Source organism: Pholis gunnellus (assembly GCF_910591455.1).
Source record: "Pholis gunnellus genome assembly, chromosome: 20".
NCBI classification, from domain to species: Eukaryota; Metazoa; Chordata; class Actinopteri; order Perciformes; family Pholidae; genus Pholis; species Pholis gunnellus.
In genome coordinates, this window is record NC_136547.1 from 4,733,905 (window position 1) to 4,757,081 (window position 23,177).

The 23,177-nt window shown below is 41.7% G+C and overlaps 1 protein-coding gene across 4 annotated transcripts in view; it reads right to left on the reverse strand.

Moving 5' to 3' along the window:
* The window catches only part of slc12a7b (solute carrier family 12 member 7b), a 65,199-nt gene that overhangs the window by 19,058 nt on the left and 22,964 nt on the right, over positions 1-23,177 (reverse strand). For all 4 annotated transcript variants that reach the window (XM_079181247.1, XM_079181245.1, XM_079181244.1 and 1 more), the window contains exons 2-8: positions 8,958-9,052; positions 7,534-7,665; positions 5,630-5,776; positions 2,279-2,333; positions 1,355-1,485; positions 1,021-1,262; positions 694-905 (exon numbers count right to left, since the gene is read on the reverse strand). In XM_079181247.1, coding sequence (XP_079037373.1) covers positions 694-905; positions 1,021-1,262; positions 1,355-1,485; positions 2,279-2,333; positions 5,630-5,776; positions 7,534-7,665; positions 8,958-9,052 — 1,014 coding nt within the window. The remainder of the gene's footprint in view (positions 1-693; positions 906-1,020; positions 1,263-1,354; positions 1,486-2,278; positions 2,334-5,629; positions 5,777-7,533; positions 7,666-8,957; positions 9,053-23,177) is intronic.

Genomic DNA, 23,177 nt, shown 5'->3' on the forward strand with positions numbered 1-23,177 from the left:
GTGTCCGTAGGTTTAGAACACATGAATGCTCGGTGCCAAGTGAAGCTTTGTAGTCAGAGCTGGGGAGTCAAACTGTTCACAGCTTATGATTCCTCGAGTAAGAGCAGCGGTCCAGACTATTAAATAGAGAAAAATTAAAAACAGATTTGAATCGGAAGGGGAAGAAACATATTTTGGAGAAAGGAGGATGGCGATATGGTCAAGGAGGAGCTATTTGAGAGAGACTAGAGAGGAACAAAAGAAAAAAATGGAAATAGAGAAAGCAGAGAGAGTGAAATAATCACATGATATCTGCACACGTTTGACCCAGATGCTTCACAAGAAATATTTCAGGAATGTATTTTTTTGCAGAGTTTAGAGTAGAACTAGTTTGTCCTCGTCAACAGTTACATAAGATTGAAGAATGTTCTGAGTTTGCACTGTACTTAATGAAACATAGCAGTCAGTAGCGGAGGAGATCTCTGCTAAGATGTGAGTATTTAACAAACATCATCCAAACCGCTACACTCTTCTTTCTCATGAAATGTGGCTGCTCCAGTATGATAGGATGAGATTGAGTGAGACAAAAACTAATTCTGATTAACTTGGACAAGTTAATTGTGCATGAGGGGAAGTTTAAAGGACTATAGAGGAAATTTCCACCACATTTGCACACTTCTACTAAAACCTCCAGAGGAAACACAGTGTTCCAACCTGAAATGACTTTGCTGGTCAGTCCGGGGATGCCCTGCACCTTGGTCACATTGTTGAGGACAAAGTAGTCGTTGCAGGTGGCGTTGAGCCCGGGCCCGTCGCAGAACAGATTCCACAGCTTGGTAGTGACCGTCAAGTTGTTGATGACCTCCGTCTTGAGACAGCTGTCGAAGTTGTGGTTCTGCAGAGTGCGATTCCCCAACATGCAAAGACTGCGTGGAGGAGCGAGACATTTTAAAACCACACGCTGATTAAAATGATCTAGTCTGATGCTATTTGTGCGTCACGTGGTTCCGTGCTACATCGGAGGTTATCGTTCGGACTCACGGGAAGTCCGGTGGCTCAAAGATGGTCTTGATGACTCCAGCGTAGATGGCCAGGATGGAGAGAATGACGCAGGCCAGGAAGACCAGCGCGAGCTTGTTGACATACTTCACCCCGACGAAGACGACCACGCCCATCAGCGCTAGGCAGCACGTGCCGTAAACGCGCATGTTATTCAGCAGGGCATTCACCTCATCCTCCTTCTTCTCTGCCACGAAGATGGCTGCTTGAGGCACGATGTAGGTCTGTATGGAGAAGGGGAAAAAAAGACGTAGGTGGTGGAGATACTGGAGAGGATGGCCGCTTTGTCGAAGTAGTCGACGCAGTGTTCACTCACCAGCAGAATCTCTATGGTACCAAGGATGTACATGGAGCCAGCGAAGGTCGTGCCCAGGTAGAAACAGAGACCTACAGCTCCACCAAACTCTGGGCCCAGAGATCTGGAAATCATGTAGTAGGCGCCTCCAGCTGGGAGAAAGAGAGGAGCATAGTGGGAGTGAGTTTTATGAGGGAAAAGAAACTTCTCTTAGGAATCTCTGAACCCATCGTCTATCGGTGTGACGACGGATAAGGGGCTATATTCCTGGGGTTGTGGTGCATATCTGGGCCAAGAGTTCCTTTTCAGTGCTGCTCATTGTTTACGGTCCGAATAGCAACTTGAGATGCGAGATTGGAGTTGAGGGACTATGTGTACGACCGGCTTCTTTCTCATGTTGTCTATAAGCTAATTTCAAACCAATAAAAAGCTAAATGTGTTCCCAGATTGCGTTCCGCCACTTTTGCGCTCCACACGGGCTGTTTACCTGCATGCAACCAAGGCCTGCACCAATGTGATTGGTCAATATTGCTCAGACTACAAACAAAAAATCAGAACGCTTCTGATACCAATGAATGCAGAATTTGTTTATAGGGATTCGCTTTTGAGGAACTAAGACGTGTTGTAATACAACCACGGATGCACTAAACAAGGGACATTGTAGTCACGGTTTTGGGACTTAAAACACTTCTGTGCCTTAAATTCTCAGACAATTATATCAGTTACCATAAACCAAAGGAGGAAGGAGAAGGGATAAAATATCCTATAAATAAGTTCATTCAGCAACCAATCAAAAACACTCCAGTTGCACCTTGAGCACATCAGCCTATTCCTATTGCTCCACTTTATCCTCATTAGAAAATCAAGTAAACAGAAAAAAAAGACATTGCTAAGACAAATCTTACGTCTTAAGTTTGTGTATGTCCGAGTAACGAAGCGTCTTACCTGGCACAACCCCATTGGTAGCGATTGCACTCATGGATATGGCTGTCAGCATGGTCTGTTGACAGAGGACAGTGAAGAACAACGACATCAGAACAAAACTGTCAAATCTAAAGACCTTACACACAGGACGTCCAATGATGCATTGGAACAAGGGAGCTTGTGATGCTGTTATCACACATTCAAAACAAAGTATGAAAATAATAATAATCAATTTTTCATGCCCACCTAATAATTCTTGAATAAATCACATAAACAAAGAGGAAACTCGGAGTCCTTAGTCTAGCATAAATCCGGTTACAATACTTCTTAGGGGCTTTTGATCTAATCTCTCAGATTGGTAATGGACACGAGTGTTTCAGTGAAGCCCTTGCGACGGAGGATATTTACATCAGCCTGTTACCTAACAGCGCTTCCAGATGAGAGAGAGGGCAGAGCAGAGAGGGGGGCAGGGAGACGAGATAAGAGGCTCAAAGAAGAGAAAAGAGAGAAAGACACGAGGAAATTTAGGGCGCAAGAAAGAGGGAGAGGAGAAAGCATGAAGGTGAGAGAATAGAAGACAAAGGAAAGAGGAGGAGGAGGAGGAGGAGGAGGAGGAGGAGGAGGAGGAGGAGGAGGAGGAGGAGGAGGGAAGCAGGGACAAGGACACGACCGAGATAAACCTTGTGCCGGACGTCCAGTTCAAAATGTCAGACGATCTGGAGCAAAGCCAATTAGCTGACAAGTTTAACTTCCGCTTCACCTGAAACCTAAAGCAGCTAGACACGAGCTTGTGTTGAGTCAGTTACAGCAAAGAGAAGTACTGAAAGACATGTCCTCCAGGTTGAAAAAGGACCGCGCAATTCCCATGTGGACACATTTCTTACCACATTCTGGGAGATTTAGGGGCTTCTAGAAGAAATTCAGCCAGAGGCCAGTCAGACCCAAACATGGTCCAACAACTGCTTTAACCAAACATCATTGTGATCCATGGAGCTCAAAGTTAACCGATACATCACTTAACTAAACTAAATGGATTTGCTTCTGGTGTCTCACAGTTCTTTAATGATCCACATTAAGAAGTGAGCGAAACTGACACAATCAAACTCGACATTTAGCTCAAAATACTAAACAGTTCAACATGTGAACATCTACGTATAGCTAATAATGACTCTAATGTAGTGTCCAGACGGCTGCATCACTCATAAATAACGCCGCCATTGAGACAATGATCCTGTTGACTGAACTCCAACACAGTATCTTATCTTCTATCTTATTAACGTTACAGGATGGTGATATAATAACAAAGAGTCAGTACGAGTAAGGTAACTGCAATCATTAGAAATAATCAACTGTAATGTGAGCGATGCAGCTTTGAGACAAATAACACTTTTTTAATAAAAAAACATCTTCTCATTATAGAAAAGCAGGTTGTGACCTAAAGACACAAAACAGCTACTGCTGCAGGGACACTCACCGTGCTTTGCCCAGAGGCCAGTTAATAAATATTAATGATATTTATTGATAAAATGAATGAACATGACCCAAAACTCATCTCTCATTGAAATTCTTTATTTTTTTATTATTATTGACGTGTTAACTCAATTTAGGCCTATTAACTAAATCAAGCTGGCACAAGGATCGACACTAGGCCTAAATCACAGATGAATCAGACATTTCACTGCATTTCATAGCTGCAACTGCATTTTAGTTGTAAATGGGGGCGTTTCCAAAATTTGAGGATATTCAGGGCTTAGCCTGGACCTCTGGAGAGTGGTCCGAGGGATCCTCCACTGACACTTTTTGTTTTAATAAACAAGCTCTATTAGTCTATTTTGATGCTTTTGTGGCACTTTATTTACATTCAAATTACAACAACAAAAAATGATCCCATTGTAAATTGATTTATTTTCATTGTGAACTGGAAAGTGGTCACCGACTTGCTGTATACATGTGGTTGAGATACACACAGCCCAGGCTAATCATGACGTGATGTGTACTGAGCTAATGAACAGGAGCATCTGTACTCTCTTATGTTAGCGTGAGACCTGGTCTCACGAGAGCCATCCTGACTCTCTGAGCCTCTTCACTGTCCTCATTTCTACTTCTTTTGGTTGCAATAAAATAGAAACGGTCGGCACTGGCTTTCATGTGAACATCGACAAAAAGAAGAATTAATGAATTATGAATAATAAGGGAGTATGAAAACAAGAAAGTGCTCACAGTAAATCATTACTGGGCTACACTAAAGTCAATTCCCTTTAGTTATTGTTAGACATTTCTGGTGTTGGTCAAGAGCACAAAAAACATGACCTATAAACGGGTAGCTGATGTGGAACCACCAGTGCAAAGTCAGATGCGGCCTAAACAGAGAAAATGAACATTAATCTGTTTGACTAAGCTTGGCTCTGTTGTTATGTAACAGCAGCGCCGCAGTGGAAACGGAGTCCACTTCTTTCAGGGAAAACTGTTTTTACAGCTACACAACCTGATGCGGGTTCACGGCGCTATAGACGCAGTGTAATATTTTCATTCACAGTACATAATTATTCTAATAAATTAAAACAGAAATAGTTGAAATTCATGGCTTTGACTGCTTCTTTCAGTTACAAGACAAAGGAAATAGATTTAGGATTTAAAATTCTTGACGTTGCATGGTCTGGAACGTGGTCACTTTTGGCCAAGTAAGTGAAATTGATCACGACATACTATTAGAGCATTCCACTACTAGGCGAAAGGCATTCGACTCAGAGAGTGCCTGAGGGTTTTACTTTTGTTCTTGGCACTTTCCCTGATTAATATGAAGTAATCCATTGTCTGCCGTGGGATTGGCAAATATAGCCACTGTGTGGGTGTGCATGTCGCTGTGTTTCTGACACTTTGCAGATGGAGGGATTACACATTAGAGGCGAGGAGAGTCACAGTGGCTAAATATAGGAGGGATCAGTGACCACTAAGTCAACCTGCCTGTCTCTCATTACTGCCGTCGGTCCAATGTTTGGTCCTATCTGCCAATAAAAGTTGAGGTCCTATCTGCCCCCTCCCGTGTCACAAAAACACTCATGGACACATATTCACTCTGGTGTGCTAATGTATTCATTCTACACATTAAAGCGCTGGATGTGTACATTAAGCGCTGCGCACTCTTACATAATCGTGCATGTCATTGCTCTAATGGCTCTAAATCCTTGATAAAGGATTTATGACCCATTATGTTATATTATATGACACTTAAAGACACCAGCTCCTTTCAGTTTGTACCATCCTCAAACAGAACAACGATGGATCTGCAGATGTTAAAACCTTCCTTTCCTCTCCATTTTTAAGATGTTTTTAGAAAGTGTAATACGGGTAAAGAGAGGGTTGAGTACTCACACAAGAGCAGCACAGGCAGACGATAGCCAGGGACTCCAAGATGCCGGCAGTGCCGACAATCCAGGTGAGTCGCAGAAACAGGATGACCCCCAGAATGTTCTGGAGGCACGGGAGGTAGACGCCCATGAAGGTCCCCATCTGAGGGCTCTGTGGAGGGATCGAGGTGCAGAGCAGGGGGCGAGGGGAGGGGGGATTTTCAGCAATGTTATCAACAATAAGCAGGCATATCTAAAGGGGAAGTTAAAAAGGAAGACATTTTATTTACTTGGTATTAATGAAATCAGCTAACCACCCCCAAAAAAATTAAATAATGAAACCAAAATCTGTTTGCAGAGTTGCAACGAAATGGACAAAGCATGACGATACAGTTTAATTAATAGTATTTTTTTTTATCTGCCATAATGATGAAGATCCAAATTCATGTTCCCACGCTTTAAATTTAGAAGCTGTGGTTTAAAAATGAAATCATGTTTGAATCATCTCTTTCATCGTTTCGCTGAACAACCGATGTGTCACTGACATCTCAGTGGCACTGTTACATAAACCACAACACTATCCAGTAACCAGCGACAATACTTTTGGAGAATCCGTCAATGCTTCCACCACAGAAGAAAGCATTCCTTGCGAGAAAACTGTAGTTCCGCAACAGCATGTCACATTGTTTTTGGAGAAAAACACAAAATGTCCAATCGATCATCTCATTATTGACAAGCAGCCACCTTTTTAGCCAGCTCTCTCCAAATGTAGAGTGCTAGTAGTCCTTCTGGTCCAGACAAAGAGGGGCGAAGATGGTGTCAGCTTAATTCTTGACCAAGACTCCCATCCTGCGAGCCGATGGGAGGTGCCGAGGCCTCTTTCCATGCAGGGGACAGGATGGAGCAACTGGCATGGGACTGAAGCTGTGGTTACCCAAGCATCTATGTGCTGCATGGTAGTTCTGGGGCTACTTTTCCTTTTCTAAGAAACCCGCTGTTCTCTGAATCTCTGGGTCATCATGTCCTTTTTAGTAAAACTAAATACTGGGCATCATATAAAGTAGCCTCAGTTGTGGTAATACGGTATCTATTGCTGAGTAAAATTCTTCATTCTTTCATTTTGTGTCAATCTCGGCGGTCCCTGAGGACAAAAGTGGTAGTGTTTACGAGCCCAGAGTCCCCTTAAAACACGTCTCATTTTACTGCAGCAGGGTCTGACAGTCTTCCCCACTCAGTCCTGGTTGTGGTTCTCCCGTGCCTCCCTCCCCTCCAGCAATACGACCTGGGTCTCCAGCAGCGTGGTGTTGGTGTTGGCTCCCAGAGAGGAGACGCTCTGCTCCTGGAGGAGCAGTTTGAAGGCGGCAGCAAAGCCAGAGGCCCCGCTGGAGTCTGAGCTGAAGGAGGTTCTTGTGAACCTGCACGATGTCGTCTGATTTCACGCAAAATATGAGCCAAGAGCACAGATGACAAGCATGAAGAAGACCTACGTAGAAATAGTCCATCTTCTCTCTGATGGTCTCCTTTACTAATAAAGTAATAAAAAGGCTTCAGTATTAAACTGAGACTGTTTCATAACCAGCAACAAGTTCCTCACAGTAACTTTAAGGGTCCAATTATTCAGTTTTTACTTTCAAGCACAAAACCAATAAATGAAGCTAAACAAGCTTACTGGCTGGATTTGTATTTACTCTCTTACTATATTTAACTTGCTAAATTGAATACTTTTGTATTCAAAAGTAACAGGATAACTATATATTATAGTGGGAAATAGAGTGATCAAGTTTGCGTACCCCCAGAAAGATTTGAATAAAAAAAAGAAAACCGCGGGGCTTCATGGGTCAAGGGTTGTGTAATGATAGTTCAGTGTTATTATGCAACTGTTAACCGCTCTGATGTAACCCTTGTATCGAACGAGGCTCGCTGCTGTACCTTGACTTGTTTCTTCTTGGGCCCCTCATCATTGTCAGCCTCCTCGTGCTCCTGGGCCCCCTGGGTGAGGTTGGTGTAGTTTGCCAGCTTACTGAGAAGGTCCGACACCATGGGGCGGCTTTCGATCTCATCCTGCAATAAGGAAAATATATTTTTAAATATGCTGAACAAGAGGAGGATCACAAACTTACACCACCATATATATAATATGCTTCCAGGGTCAAAATGAACAGTGCAATATTCAGTTAACTGTTCACAGCCCGGCTGGGTCAGCTCCTTGCAGACTGAGTGGTGAAAACTCAAGCCGCGGGGCCTAATTGATTGTTTACAGGGGCCAGTGACCACTGACCGGCAAGGTCTGCCAAATGGCAGAGCAAAGCACCTGGAAAGAGTTCAGCCGAGAGTTCCTGAAAGAGCGCACCAGCCTTTATGGCAAGTAAAGTCTTTGATTGACGCATTGTTGAGCTAAGAAAAGATCCACCTCCTGGTTTATTTGTTTAGTTCACTGCAGCTGACCCTGGTGCTTTAGCATTAAAAGTTGGTTCTAATTAAAGTGCAGAAGGAGTTGTGGCGGTGAATGAAAGATATTGATGTATTTGCAGCTTCTACCCCACAGTTTGGGGTTTCTCCTTCGTGGTCTATAACATGTTGCCAAAACCAATCACATCAGCAGCGTTTCTGTCTAATTGGCGAGCGAATTTTAAGAAATTTCTTTGAAACGCCGCAAAAAGAAAAGAAAAAAAGGGATGCAAGTTTAGCACTTTGCATCAGCTGGTTTGGAGTGACTCGGCTGCAGCGTAGTTTGCTCAGAAGTTGGCGCTATAGGCTACGCATGGCTGTAATCTGCCAGTAAACGAAATAAGTCGGCTATTTTTTACTCATCGACCAGAAAGAAATGGAAAGAGGTCTTCAGTGATTTGTTTGAATTGAGCAGCTTTTAATTGTTCTTTCATGTCAGCTTCTATCGGTCGGGTTTCATGTTGTCAAGAGATGAAGACGAGCATTCACACGTTATGGGCATAGACTGTGTAGAAGAAGTGGACGTAGTCGTCTTGACGTCACCCATTGGTTTTGAAGCCCTGAGTTTGGAGTTTTGGTCGTCGCCATCTTGGCTTTTTGCAACCAGTGACCATATTTGAACTACGGAGGAGTGACGTAGAAACGCCGTATACGGCTCTGGCAGAGACCTGTCAATCACAAGGTAGCCCCGCCCTAAATCATACTCCTCTTTATGGTCTATTTGACTTTAAAAAGCACCGTCATTTACTTAATGAACATCATGCTGTATTGAAGAAGACTTGATGTGAAACTTCAAAATGCGAATGAAAATATGTGAATGGAAACACAGCTGCTGTCATGTTTCATAGCACCCGCCCTTTGCCCCGAGATCAAGCGCTACATCCAGCTGATGATGAGGCGGTTACCTCAAAAAGGGCCATGTTGGTGCCATCGTAGTTGTTGCCTTTGTCGTTGTCTGTGTTGTTGATGAAGGGACTGTTTTCCTTTGGGACGCCATCACCTGTGGAAACACAGCACAGTTGTTACTTTACAATAAATGAAGTATAAGTCTGACATACTGTATATGGGTGTAGGACGGAAAAGAAATACCATTCTACAAATACCAGCTTCCTCAAAGAACAACCATTTTTGTTCATGGTCTCATGTTCAGGTCCTTTCTTTGTTTCACACTACCAACCAGCTTCTGCACAGAAAGCACGTCAGATGTTGCCATGATAACACCTAATAACAATAAATCACTTTGCGAGCCAACAGTTCCAAACCATTATCGAGGTGAAAGGATTTTTCCATTCATAAAACAGTGGAGACTAAATGCCCCAAAACCACTTTGGAGTCTCTGCTTTGCTCTTATGTGCATCTAAGTTTTAATAATCCAGATCACGGTGAGGACTTCTCATAATATGCATTAATAATTCATCCCTTAACTTTAAAAAGGAAAATGGACTCACTCTATGTAACTGAGCTAATATACACACACACACACACTTAAAGTTGAGCTTGTCTGGCAAATGAATGAGTACTTAGCAACAAGTCTAATGATTATCTATTTGGGATCTACTAAAGTATCTGTCTGTCTGTCCTTCAATTTGTTCTAAAATTGCAGATAACTTCCATGACTTATGCAATTTACTGGCATTTCCAGCCACACACTCTCTTAAGGAGAAGTAACACTGATGAGCATCACTGCTGTGGTGAATAGTAGACATATTTCTACCCTTTGAAGGACAAAACTTCATGATAAAGATTATATGTCATTTATATTCATGGAAAGTATAATTATGTTTTTAACTAAAACAAAATCATATGTGACAGTAAGCGTCTGTCTCATTGTCATCTTACCCCCATGTAGATGTACACTCGAGTATTCATTAAGCTTGGAAAAGAATGGATAATACGCTTTAGAACACAATTGGATCTTATTCTGAGCTCCTACCGCGTGAGCTTAAGTTCTACAGGTATTTACTCTTTCAACCAAACCACCTATATTTTGGTCGATGGTCATTCTGAGAAGCACACCCTCTTCTCTGCTTCCTCTCCACCACATCAGAAGTCACACAGTCATCACACGCAGCAGCCGAGCCGCCGTCAGAGACAACATTCTAGAACCAAACTGTGAGCCGGTTTGTCTCTTTGCTGCCGGGGCCCGGCAACCGACGCGGCAACGCACTGAGCAAATGTTTTGAATGAACTGACAGCCGGTGCTCGGGGCTAAGATAGCCCACTGAGCATGTCGGCTTCCCTTCCTGCATCATAAATGCATTCACACATGTAAATAACTGGGATGCAGAGTTTTGTATACACTAAAAAAACATTTTGATTTGTTTTAGGGAAGAAAAGAATATCCAAATTAAACAGGAGGAAGAGCCACTCACTTATTTCCCAGAATGACGTTTACCCTGTTCTCTCCTCAATCATACTGTAAGTCAAAATAGTATGACCTTCAGACTGCTGTCTCAGAGAAAAGGTGTAAGCAGCTGAAGTAGATCCAGTCCAACACATGGGTCATAATAAAACTCAGCCTGAGCAAATAAGACAAACAATAAAACAAAGGTTCTAACTAACTATTAGAGATCAAATGAATAATCTCCTGCACTCAACCATCCTCAAACACAGGAACCTTAGAAACAGCGGTAGAACCTTCTTTTCTCCCATCGACATTTTCTACGTCTAAACCTGTTTTTTAAGACTCCATTCCGACTAGGCTGCTTAAAGAAGTTTTACCAGTAATTAAACCTCTTCTTAAGAAGCCCACTCTTGACCCAGAGGTGTAGAACTATAGACCGATCTCTAACCTTCCCTTCCTCTCTGAGATCCTTGAGGAAGCAGTCGCGAATCAGTTGTGTGACTTTCTGCGAAATAATAGTTTATTTGAGGATTTTCAGTCAGGTTCTAGAAAGCATCATAGCACAGAGACAGCTCTGGTAAAAATAACTAATGACCTTCTAATTGCATCAGACAAAGGACTCGTCTCTGTTCTTGTCTTGTTAGACCTTAGTGCTGCGTTCAACACCATTGATCGTCCTGTTGCAGAGACGAGAACATTAAAGGAACCGCACTAATCAGGTTCCTATTCATCAGATCGGTGAAGTTTTTATATGTCAACGATGAATCCTCCATGAACACAGAAGTTTGTCACAGAGTTCTACAAGGTTCTGTGCTTGGACCAATCTTGTTCACCTTATATATGCTTCCTTTAGGCAATATTATCAGAAAACACTCTATAAACATTCATTGTTATGCAGATGAACTCAATTATATCTATTGATCAAACCAGATGAAACCAACCAGCTCACTAAACTTCAAGCATGTCTTAATGCATGCATTTGTTACCTCTAGACTAGATTACTGTAATTCCATATTACCAGGCTGCTCTAATAAGTCTCTTAAATCTCTGCAGCTGATTCAGAATGCTGCAGCTCGTGTACGAACAAAAACTAAGAAAAGAGATCATATTACTCCTCTATTAGATTCTCTGCACTGGCTGCCTGTAAACTCTAGAATAGAATTTAAAATCCTTCTGCTTACCTATAAAGCCCTAATTGGTCTGAAACCACCATACCTTAAGGAGCTTATAGTACAATACTATCTTACTAGAGAGCTAAACTCCCTAAATTCAGGATTACTTGTGGTTCCTAGAGTCTTAAGAGTGTCCTCACTACTCTCATTATATGAATCATTTCGGTCATATGCATTGAATGTGTTCTAACTCTGTTATGTTGTTCATTCTGCACACATGACATCTATTGCACTTCTGTCCATCCTGATAGAGGGGTCCCTCCTCTGTTGCTCTCCCTAAGGTCTCTTCTTCTTTTTCCTCCCTGTTAAAGGGTTTTTTGGGGAGTTTTTCCTGTTCCGATGTGAGAGTCAGAGGACAGAGGATGTCAAATGTTGTACAGATTGTAAAGGTGACTATAGACCTCTTAAACTGAAGTCCATACCAGAGCCCCCACGAGGATGATGCAGGGCAGAACATGAAGCTATCCTGCAGACACAACCCATTCAGAGATTCCTGCAGCCGTTTCTTGAACTAGTCAAAGTCTGACTGAGTACAAGCAGCACAATGCAGTAGTTCTCAGTCACAATACTGCTGAGTGAATGGGATGAATCCAGCGTTTATGGATGCGAGCCCTCCAGCTCTTTGATTTCTCCTTTAATCACTTAAGTCCACGTCTTTCTTCCTACTCTTAACACAAATGTTGCTCTAAGCACAAAGGCTGCAGACAATTTGTTTTTTTATTGCTTAGTGTGTTTTAAAGAATAATCTATTCACATGATATTCTATAAATTGTCAGAAACAAAATCCCATCAAAATTTCCCAGAGCTGGTTGACCTTTTGACTTATTCAAATTGTTTTGTATGATGAACAGATTAAACTCCAAAGATCAATTTAAAACAATAACAACTGGCAAATCCCTTAATTTGAGCGTATGAAATGTTTGGTATTTTATACCTACAAAATGGTAATTGATTATCAAAATGGTTGCAGATTAATCTTCTTACCCACTCTACAAAAAGGGTCAGAGCAGACTCTATCTGCTGAGGAGACCGAGGACCTTCTTTGACTCCGTGGTGGCATCGGCCATCTTTTATGGAGTGGTCTGCTGGGGCGGTAGCGTCTCGACAGCTGACAGGTTCAGACTCAATAAACTTATCAAGAAGGCAGCAGTGTGCTGCGGCGTCCACTGATACGGTGGAGGTGGTGGGAGACAGGAGGATGATGGCTAAGCTATCATCCCTGATGGACAACACCTCCCACCCCATGCGGGACGCCCTGGCAGCTCTGTGCAGCTCCTTCAGCCACCAGTTAATTCACCCCGGTGTGTGAAGGAGAGGTACCGCAGGTCCTTCCTTCCTGCTGCTGTCAGGCTGCACAACCAGCTGTGCTCCCAGTAGACCACACAACACCAAAACAATTGGTGCAGTAATTACACTGTGCAATAAAAAAATAGTCTGTCTGTATATATAATATTTGTATTTATATTTAGTTATTGTGGATTTTTACTTAGTTGATATTCTTTACTGTTTATTACTTATTTATGATACTTGCTGCTCTTGTTTGTTTTACCATGTATCTTGTGTGCACTGTCCACTTTGCTGCTGTGATCCTGTACATTTCCCCACTGCGGGACTAATAAAGGATTATCTTATCTTATGATAGAGTTATCATTTGCCCCTGGAGGCATAAAATTGACATGACTCATTAATTGTCATTCTCAAATTTTACTTTTAAAAGAAAATAAGAGAAGCAATTTACATGTATTAACCGTAAAATAATGGTAACTTGAAAACTGCCTTTAATAGCTGTGCACAGATTTCTATGTAAAGGATGTGACGTTTATGCTCACTCCCGGGTGTCATGTCTCTCTCCATTCATTTCTACAAGCCAGTTGATTTTAGCCAACAATGAATGATTTGACAATACAAAGCAAAGGTGTCTCACTAACGTTTGTTTTCTACGAGCCAATAGCGATGCAAGGATAGGGGGGTCAATTAGCAATCTGTAACCTAAGGTTAGCCAGCTAGCTTTATTTTAGCTAAGTGGCATGGATTTGTCGTTGGTTGCTTCATAATGTTAGCTGCCATTTTTAGACTAAAGTGCTCCATTAGTCAAAGTCAAACAGCTTCATTTGAAGCAAATTGTTCCCCACAATTTAACACTGCGGTGCCTGAAAATATGACAAGAAATACTCACAACCATATATCAACATTTTTCGTTCATTTTCCACCCCGTTACATTATTGAGACTGGCGCTCTGGCGAGTCTTCTTCTTCATCAGAGGAACTGATCTCTGAACCCTCAGTGGGGATTTTATGGGTAACTTTTACTGCTTGATCCAGCTGCAGGGGGAATAAGAGGCTTGCAGCGTGGCTTAGCTCGCTGGTAATCACAGGGAAAGTCACTATGTCCTTGCTCTGTGTAGCATTTTAAAATGCAGTCTGAGTGGGATAGCAGAACATAATAGGTGAAGCCACAATGTTTCAATAAGCTGGGATGAAGGGGAATGAATTTAAGATAATGACCATTGTACAGCGAGGATGCAGCCAAGGGTGAATGGACCCGTCAGTCACCGGTTAGCTTGGCAGGACTCTAAACACCACAGGTAATCTTAAATGATACTAGCTAAATCCTCTTTGAGGCCCGGCGGCAGGCTAAAACCGGCAGTACCGTTTCCAGATCTGGTGAGTTTCCTGACGTCAGCCAGGGAGGGAACAGAATCATTGGAATCACTTTAGCTGTAATGGTTGAACTACACCTGCAATAAGTCAGACAACACAGTTAAGAAAATATTTAGTGACACAGTAATTCAATTAAATAGATTATCTCTCGTTGTACTGGAGCTCTGGGTCGTAATTGTTTTTTTGCCTAATGTGGAATAACAATGTCTCTTTGCTGTATTTTGCATCTGAAATTGTCGTTTAAAAAGAAATGCAACCTCACGTTGTGTCCATCACTTTTACACACCATCTCTGAAACTTTCGTCCATCATAGAATTTTTCGGTACAGGTTCTGTGTTTTTCTGCATTTGTCAGAGCGGTTTGACCATTCAGAGCCACCGTAAATGCAAGGTAACGATAGCTTCTTGCTAATGTAATTGATTCTTTAGCCCCGTTGGGAACTAGCGCTAACCACTGCACCCACATTCAGTTTGGTCTTTTATTGCAAATTTTCACAAGGAATAAAAAAATAAAAGGCATTGGACTCAAAAAAGTATGGTTTGCAAAGACCTTCAAGTTCAATGGGAGCATGGATCTCGTGCCTCTTTAAGCTAGATAATATCTAAAAAGACAGATGTGTGGCAAAGTTTTTTGTCCCACCTCCATGTTATTAAATCCTCCCGTGAACTCAAGTTGCACTTCACTATCCCCGAGGTCCATCTGTCACAAATCCTCCTAGTAGAAACCAAATACTGCAGTTCCAGCAGTAATGGTAGTAGATTATACACAAAAGAAGAAGCACAGGGACAAAGAACATAAGGGGGACGATATGGAAGATGTACATGTCTGTCTACATATCGTCCTAAATGTTGGTGTGTACATGTGAGTGTGCGTCGGTGTGTGCTGTCAAACAGTCCTCGGGGACATGGTCCAGATTCTTGTACAGTAGCAGTGACAGATGTTAGCCTCTGTGCACATTACAAGTCGCCATTTATCCTGGACTAATTCACTCTGCTTCCTGGAAATCCATGTTTATGTCCTCTTACTACATGAGATGCATATGTGGGCATCATCTTATGTGGCAACACAAAAAGTGATGGACGACTGACCTTTAACTGAACAACCTGGGTTTGCCTTATTGGAAATAATAATAACTGAATGATTTAGGCTATCAAAAAAACCTAAGCTGTCCCTCCCTGTAGGCTGGAAATTGGAGGAGAAAAAGGTTCAGATCACGCTGAGCCAAAATCAGCACAGTTATGATGACTGACCAGGTATGTGCTCTTTCACACTATTACCCACCCTGCATTGCGAAAAAGCCCGAACCTCAGCTGCTCATGTCAGTTCAGGAAATGCTGAGAGTGCACTGCACGTGCAAACGTGTTTATGAGGAGCAAATGTTAGCAAATGTGCACCTGTTCTATAGGAAGGAATGAGAGTACCAATGCAGATGAAAGCTCCAAGTGAAGCTGATAATGGCTGCAAAGGACGTCCAATCTCTAAAGCCCAGCAATGCCTCCGTAATGGCCCGAGGCTTATCCTGTGATTCTCTTATGTGTGCACTGTAATGCATGTATCCTGATGTGGAGTCTATTTATGATGGAGGCAAGTGGAGTCTTACATACTACTAAGTGGAACTGCACTGTGGAGAATAGTCCATTTATATTACAACAACAACAACAACAACAACTGTAAATTGAATCACATTCTAAACTAAAACGACCCTGAAGACTTTTTAGCAAACAGTATTTAGGTTGAGTTAACAGTCTGTGTTTGGCATGGGAAAACACAGTACTTGTGATTCACTTTTCACTATCCCAATAATTATCTATATATGCGTAAAACTCATAAAATGGCACTAAAAGAATACTAGAATCAATTTCTTTCTATCTTTTTAGTAAATATCCTTTTTTTGTGAAAAACAAACAATCAAACGATCCTAAAGTAGGTCGTCATAAAGGTTCTCCTGCATAAAAAAAATGAATACCTTTTTTTTAAAGTAACAATTTGACATGTTTTATATTTCCTGTACTTTTGTAAAACAGGCTCTATTTTTTACATCTCTACCATGATAGTGAGTCAGACAACTGTTTCAAGTCACACGTGACGATATTATCCCGATAATTCACCAAAAAAAGTCACCAAAAACATGCCTGCACTGGAACACAGAGTCCCTTCTTTACTGCTGGGTAGTATGAAAGATGTTTATGAGCATGTGGGGGCTACACTGCATCCCCTTTTATGTGTGTGTGTGTGCGCCCTCTTCTCGACACTTCCCCTTTTCTTTTGTTTTGCATATACCTAACCATAGAGGTGTCCGATCATAAAACAGCCCTCGTCATCACAGTAAAGCCGATCTAACAAACAATGCAATGATTGTGTTGTTTAATCTAATTCACCGCAGTGTTCTTCTCTACAACAGATTCATGCTACTTTGTCAGAAATGAAAAGCAACATACAAAACTTAAGCGGTTCAAAGCCAGACTGGATACGGACTCCGAGGAACCCGCTGGTGTGTCTATAAGAGAGAGGGAGGAGGTGAAGCCTCTTGTGTAATTGTTGATGAATGAATGCAGGTGTGTTCCACTTCTGCAGGTGGCCAGCAGTGTCCCTGCGCTATAGCGCATTAGGCGACCCTTAAACATGTGACATTGCTAGAGGGCAGAGAGAATTTTAATGGCAATGACCGTACGCTCGACTCAGTTAAATCCTTTGTAGATGACATTTATCCAATTACTTTTGTTAGATGGGTATATATATTAGAAATACCATCCATTTAGGACAGATGTTTCAAAAGGGGTTATTCCCTCTTTTTACTGTACCAGATGTTGCATGTTCACCAAAAACCCTGCAGAGGAACATGAGGCTCATCTCTGTGTATTATTTTTGAGCCCTCTACCTTCAAATGATTGCACACTTAATAAATTATAATCAATGAAAGAGCTCGCTGCCAAAAGACGGCTCAAGCTTTTGGCCAAGACAACGTTGTGCTCAGAGCATTGACGAAAAAATGGTTGAAACATTTAGAGTCGTGTCACCAGGAGCATGTTGGTAGGAGGCGTTGATTCCGTCACATATGCCGGGCCCATAACGACTATCTTTCACAAAGCATTCTGGGATTGATTTCTGACCTGGTGAGCCACCGTTTCCGATTCATTCTTTAAATTTACTTCAAATAGGTCATTTAACATTTGCTCAAAGTCACGGTATTGTTGCAGGATAAAGCTATTACGAGTGCAGATGGTTTTTTTAACTCCTCCCTGTTGATGCATGCTAGACTGCCCCAACATGTGATCATTAAAGAGCATCACAGTCAGCGATGTTACATAAGGGAGTGGGATTCCCTGTGCCACAGTTGAAAGGAGTTATTAATCGGGGCAGCTGTCAGTCTGTCATTTGCTGAAAGGCTGATAAACCGCCTTCTTCTGTCGCTCACATCCCTTCGCTGAGGAGAAGCTCGGGCTAAAGTGGGACTCCATCAGCCCTCTGCTCACTGATTGGTACAGATTCACCTGCAAGGCACAGGTACACGGAGGATGTGCTAAATGGTGAAGGCGCAAGCCTCACATGGTCACTGTGGTGATAAATGACCACGCATCCTATTTATAACCACTAAGCTGCAACACTGTGATGACGTTGTAAGCTGCCTAACGCTGCCAGAGTCAGCCCATGGCTCATAATATAAAAGAGGGTTAGCTCTAGGAGGCAGTGGGAGTTCAAAAGTCAGTTCCGTTAGCTCCAGTTTAACGTACAAAAAGAAAGCTTTGAGGTTTGAGAATCCGCAGAAACATGAAAGCAAATGGACTTCATTGACATGCTCTTTAGTTCAGATGTAGTTAAACTGCTGGACAGCAAAGTTCATACATGTTTAGGGTGTATTTCTCAACTCTTTGCCCAGTGACCGTTACAGTTCATTCATACATCGTGACTTTTGACTTACTGAGCCCCACAACAACGGAAGCGGAGCAGAGCTATTTGCTGTTAATGCTTTTCCTCACTTAAACAATTCACACTTAATCTAGTACACAACACAACAACGCCTCCTTTAAAGCGAGAAACGGAGAAACATAATACCAGATCATCAATAAAACAACCAGCCTTACAAAGCAATCCTTTCAAAAAGAAATAAAAAAGCTAGAGAGAGAACAAAAACATAACGCGCTTAACCAAATATCCCCAACATAGGTTACATAAAGTGGTGCTAGCAAAGGGCTCAGTTATTAAAAACTCACCCTTCCGTCGCGAGCTTCCCCTCGGCTCCATTCTGAGGAGCGGGGCTAAAAAAGGGGGTGTGGAAGGGAAGGGGGTCCTAGTAGTGGTCCCTGGGGAACTCCAGTAAATGGCGGTCCAAAGTACAGAGATACTGTTAGTAAGGTGCAGAAGTCAGGAATGCAGCCTGTGCTGTGTGGATAATGTGAAGGATCAGCTATTTCTGTGACAGCGCGTGTGTTTGTGTGTGTGTGTGTGTGTGTGTGTGTGGAAAGTGGCCTGTGACGACGATGTCAGCGACATCAGCCATGCATCACAAAGCACCCTAGCACTCCCACCGACCTGCACGCACACACACACACACACACGCACACACACACACACCTCCCTGAGCTTCTGATCCCCGCTACACATTCAAACACACACACACACAAAGAGGGAGGAGCAAAGAAAGCGACGAAAGCAGTAGTGAAGCAGCTTTAGGGCTGTGCGGCTGGAGACAGAATGATGGATGGATGTCAATGCAAAAATGGGCTTCATTTTTTCAGAGAAAACTTTTGTGATCGCTGAGAAAGCGGAGCAAACAGCAGCGCAGTGTATCATTCTGAATCGATAATCCTCTACTATTTTAAACTGCAGGTGCTGCCTCAGTGAGCAGTTTCATTTTCCATCTGACCTCCAGGTGGAGACGGCCAATCGATCAGGATAGGCCCAGAGAGCACGCAGGACAACACAGCTGGAGGCTGCGACAACATCCTGGATCTTGTAAAATATATAATCTGATAACCAGATGTACTGGTGTGGAGCCATGCAATCACAGGCAACCACTGTTAACGCTAACAGACCGGTCATATAGAATATAACATAGTTAACTGAGACTGGGGAACCCATAAACACACAGGTCGGGTTGCAATTGAGGATTCATTTGTGGACTATTTCTCTGATGAATCAATTCCTGATTTAGTTTGGTTTAGGCATCTGTCCAAAACAAACAAAACGCCCATCACAATTTCCCAGACGCTAAGGTCTTCAAAGAACAACCAGTTAGGATTTGGTTGATTTGATAAATGCCTTAAAATAATAATTGATGATGAAACTGCCTTTTGTTGGCAAATTCATTGACTCATCATTTCACGACATAAGGCCATGATGTAAGACAGGCATAACACAAATGTATTTTTAATGAAATTAATGAATGACAATGTTCAAACTATAAGTGTTAATATTTGAGATTTGAATAGAATGTCTGACGTGATTACCATGGAAACAAATAAAGCATCAAAGCATTCAGGTAAATCCTGTAGTTTGCACAGTTACTGTTGATTCAACTTTTTTTTTTATAACGCATTAATTAATTAACGCCGACAATTATTTTATCGCGCGTTCACGCATTATTATTATTATTATTATTTTGAAAGTGCATTGCTCACTGGCAGCGGTGGACGAAGTCTTCAGACTACGTTGATGCAGCGCGTGTGAGAAGTTTAGAGAAACAAAAGCAAGACAAGCTAACAGATGCTACAGAGAAGTGGAGACAAACTGCAGGTCCGTGTTGAGGAAGATGTCGGTCTGAGGAACGTTCTCAAGGTGCGTTCGCGTCTCGTTTGGTGTGAACGCACCTTTAGGATCAACGAATGACGTCTCGTATGAGCCTCAAGACGCACCGTCAGAAGAAGAACACACGAGTTGTGTTAAAGGAGAGGACTGGGTCAATATCACTATAAAGTGCCTTTGGTGTCCTCATCAGAATCACTCAGTCATCATGAACATGTAGCAGAATAATGAAACTCTGAGGTCTTATTATATATGGCCAAACATTTACACACATATCAGTACAATGATAAGTCTCTTGAAATGTGTTTCCTTCATTTTATAGTTTTTTTTCATTGGATGTACGTGATTTTGGCATGTCCCACACACTGCTCTGCTAACTACAGTGTGTGTAATAGGTGGTTAAATGATACTAAATTAAAAAAAAATGTATTTGTTTTTATTGTCCACAAGTTATTTGATAAAACGAGTCATTTTAATCATATATATTCTATTTTCATAATCATATTGAACATTTTGCATGTGTGTCTGAAATTGCTGTCCACCCTGTCATTATGGGGTAATTATCCATTTAAGAAACCCTCTGATGTTTTCAGTGGCATAACTACCACCATTTAGTTTTTCTTAATTGGAGGCTGAAACTGTGGCTAGTTGCAAAGTCACTATTTACACTTATATCTCGTAATTTTCATCATATTATGTGTGTAGTTGGATGTTGTCAAGCTTAACATGTCCACCGTGTCGTAGTGAAATATCAATTAATATAAATACCTTTCAGAAATTCAAACTATATTTGTTAAACAGTACACAGTCACCTTGCTAACTGAATCATGTTTCTAACTGAAGGTCCACCATGTTCTCATTAAATGCTAACATTAGCCTGTCGTGACAGGGTGGACATGGTTCGTGACAGGAAGGACATGTGCGTAGTTTATGCCACATGCTGATAATGTTACACATATTACAACAGCTATTACACACATTTTATAACAGTACATGCTATAGATCAGTGGTTCTCAACTCATTTCCTTTAGATGTATTGCATTTATAAGGCCATTCAATGACATTTCACAACGTGTCCACCCTGTCATGTCATTGTCCACCCTGTTATTTTCATCTTTTATGAAAATAAACAAATTATTTTCACAAGTTAGCAAAACCTTTTGTGTGATTCCTTTATAAACAAATGAGGGACAAATAGTATTGTTTGAAAGTTTGACCAGATATCTTTGTTGTTAGATTTTATTTAGAGAAGAAAGTGCAACTCTCACAGATTTTATAGTGAAACAAATAGTTTGCCATAATTTCATTGTTATCCAAATACTTTCCCATTAACTAAAATATATTGTTGAGAAAGTGACTAAATAGCTTTCTGAAAATGTACATTTTATAATCACTATGTAATTACAATGTATTTACTCTACTTTGAATTTGTCCATGACAGAGTGGACATATTTAGCTGTTTGCATGTACATTATCTGCTTGCAGTTCATTTTTAAAAAGTGTTGGAGCTTGACCAACATGCATTTCTAACAGCATAACACCTACTTAATACAATGAATATGAAGTTCTATGGAGAATCTCAACTTTTTATTTTGGCAATGGGGAAGTCTCAAAGGCACCTTATGGTGATGTTGACCCGACTACAACAGCGACGCGTTACAACGAGCACCAGCTGCTGCTCTCACTGGAGACTACTGGACATCGCTGGGTAACCATCATCACCTCTGAGTTACAGCATTATATTGATGAACAGTAGAGCTGCATTCACATGCTCTGACTGTCATGAAGACACAACACACACATTGTGATGAAATGTGCTGAAACATGTTGTTCATGTTGCACAGCAGTGGAACGTTTCAAATGACGACACACACTATAGTGATAGTGAAGAGATATAACTGCTAGTGTGTAAAGGGAATACTGCTGTTAAAAAGAACCTGATTTGTTTAAAGTGTTTGCAAACCAAATGTTATTGACCTTTTGTTCATATAACAGTACTTTCAAAATAAAAGTGCACAATACACTACTTTTGAATTCATTATTGAACTTTGCCATAAAAATGCGATTAATCGCAAAAAAAATCATGCGATTAAAAATGGTAATCGTTGCCCAGCACTAATTAATAGACAAAAGCACCATCCTAATTTGAGCTCATGTGAACTATAAGGAGCCTAGAGTGTGCCGCTGCCCCGCACGCGAGCTAGACAACAGCGGATCAAGACGCTGTCTTGGACCGCCCATTAATCTGTTCATCTCGGAGCATGTGAAGTGGGCACTAATCCCGTAACCAGATTAGGCTAATCCTGAACTTTTTATAAAGCACAGCAGCCACGCCGAGGCTCCGGGGTGGAGGAAGACGCTGCATTAAAGGGACGGTGTGTAGGTTTTAGTGGCATCTAGTGGTTTGTGGCAGATTGCAACCAACTAAATACCCCTCAGCTCAGCCCCTCCCTTTCCAAGCAGGTTAGAGAACTGCGCTGGCCTTCAGGTAGAGAGAGGTGTCTTTAAGATGTTAGTACAATGAGGAGCTACTCTCATCAATACTGGAAGACGACCTGCTCCCTACGTAGATAGAGTTTTTTTCTAATCTAAGGAAGACATAACGATTCATAGTTTCGGGTGATTATACACTGATTAAAACATAGTTATGAATATTATAGTGAATATCTTCCAATAACCCCCCTTAAATGTTACACACTGTTCCTTTAAGACATGACGGTAGCTATATACAGTCAAATATACTACGACTGTTGCATAAACAAATCGATTTTTTTACTGTTTGACGACTTTACCAAAATTGAAAGAAATCATGACCCATCCCTGGATTTGATAACTTTCTTAATATAATTTACTAAAGCAAAAACTTGCCGGCTACTTGACTTGAAAAATGGTGACGTCCACCCAGCTTTCACCCGTGTGAAGACTGAACTGAACATCAGCCGCCTGCGTCATTAAATTGACAGATGTGTCCAAGGCGGAGCTTAAAGGACTATCAAATCACACAGCAAGACGGATTTAGTAGTATCAAGCTCCAATCGGTTTGATGTCAGATGGCTGCTGTCATAGTTATTTTGCTGTGTGTGTGTGTGTGTGTGTGTGTGTTGCACTTAATGATTTCCTAAGCCTTTAAACCCTTCAGGTAAACAACACTGTCTGTTATGTAATACACAGCATAGAGGGGAGAGAAAGGAGAGAGATGGTGGTTAC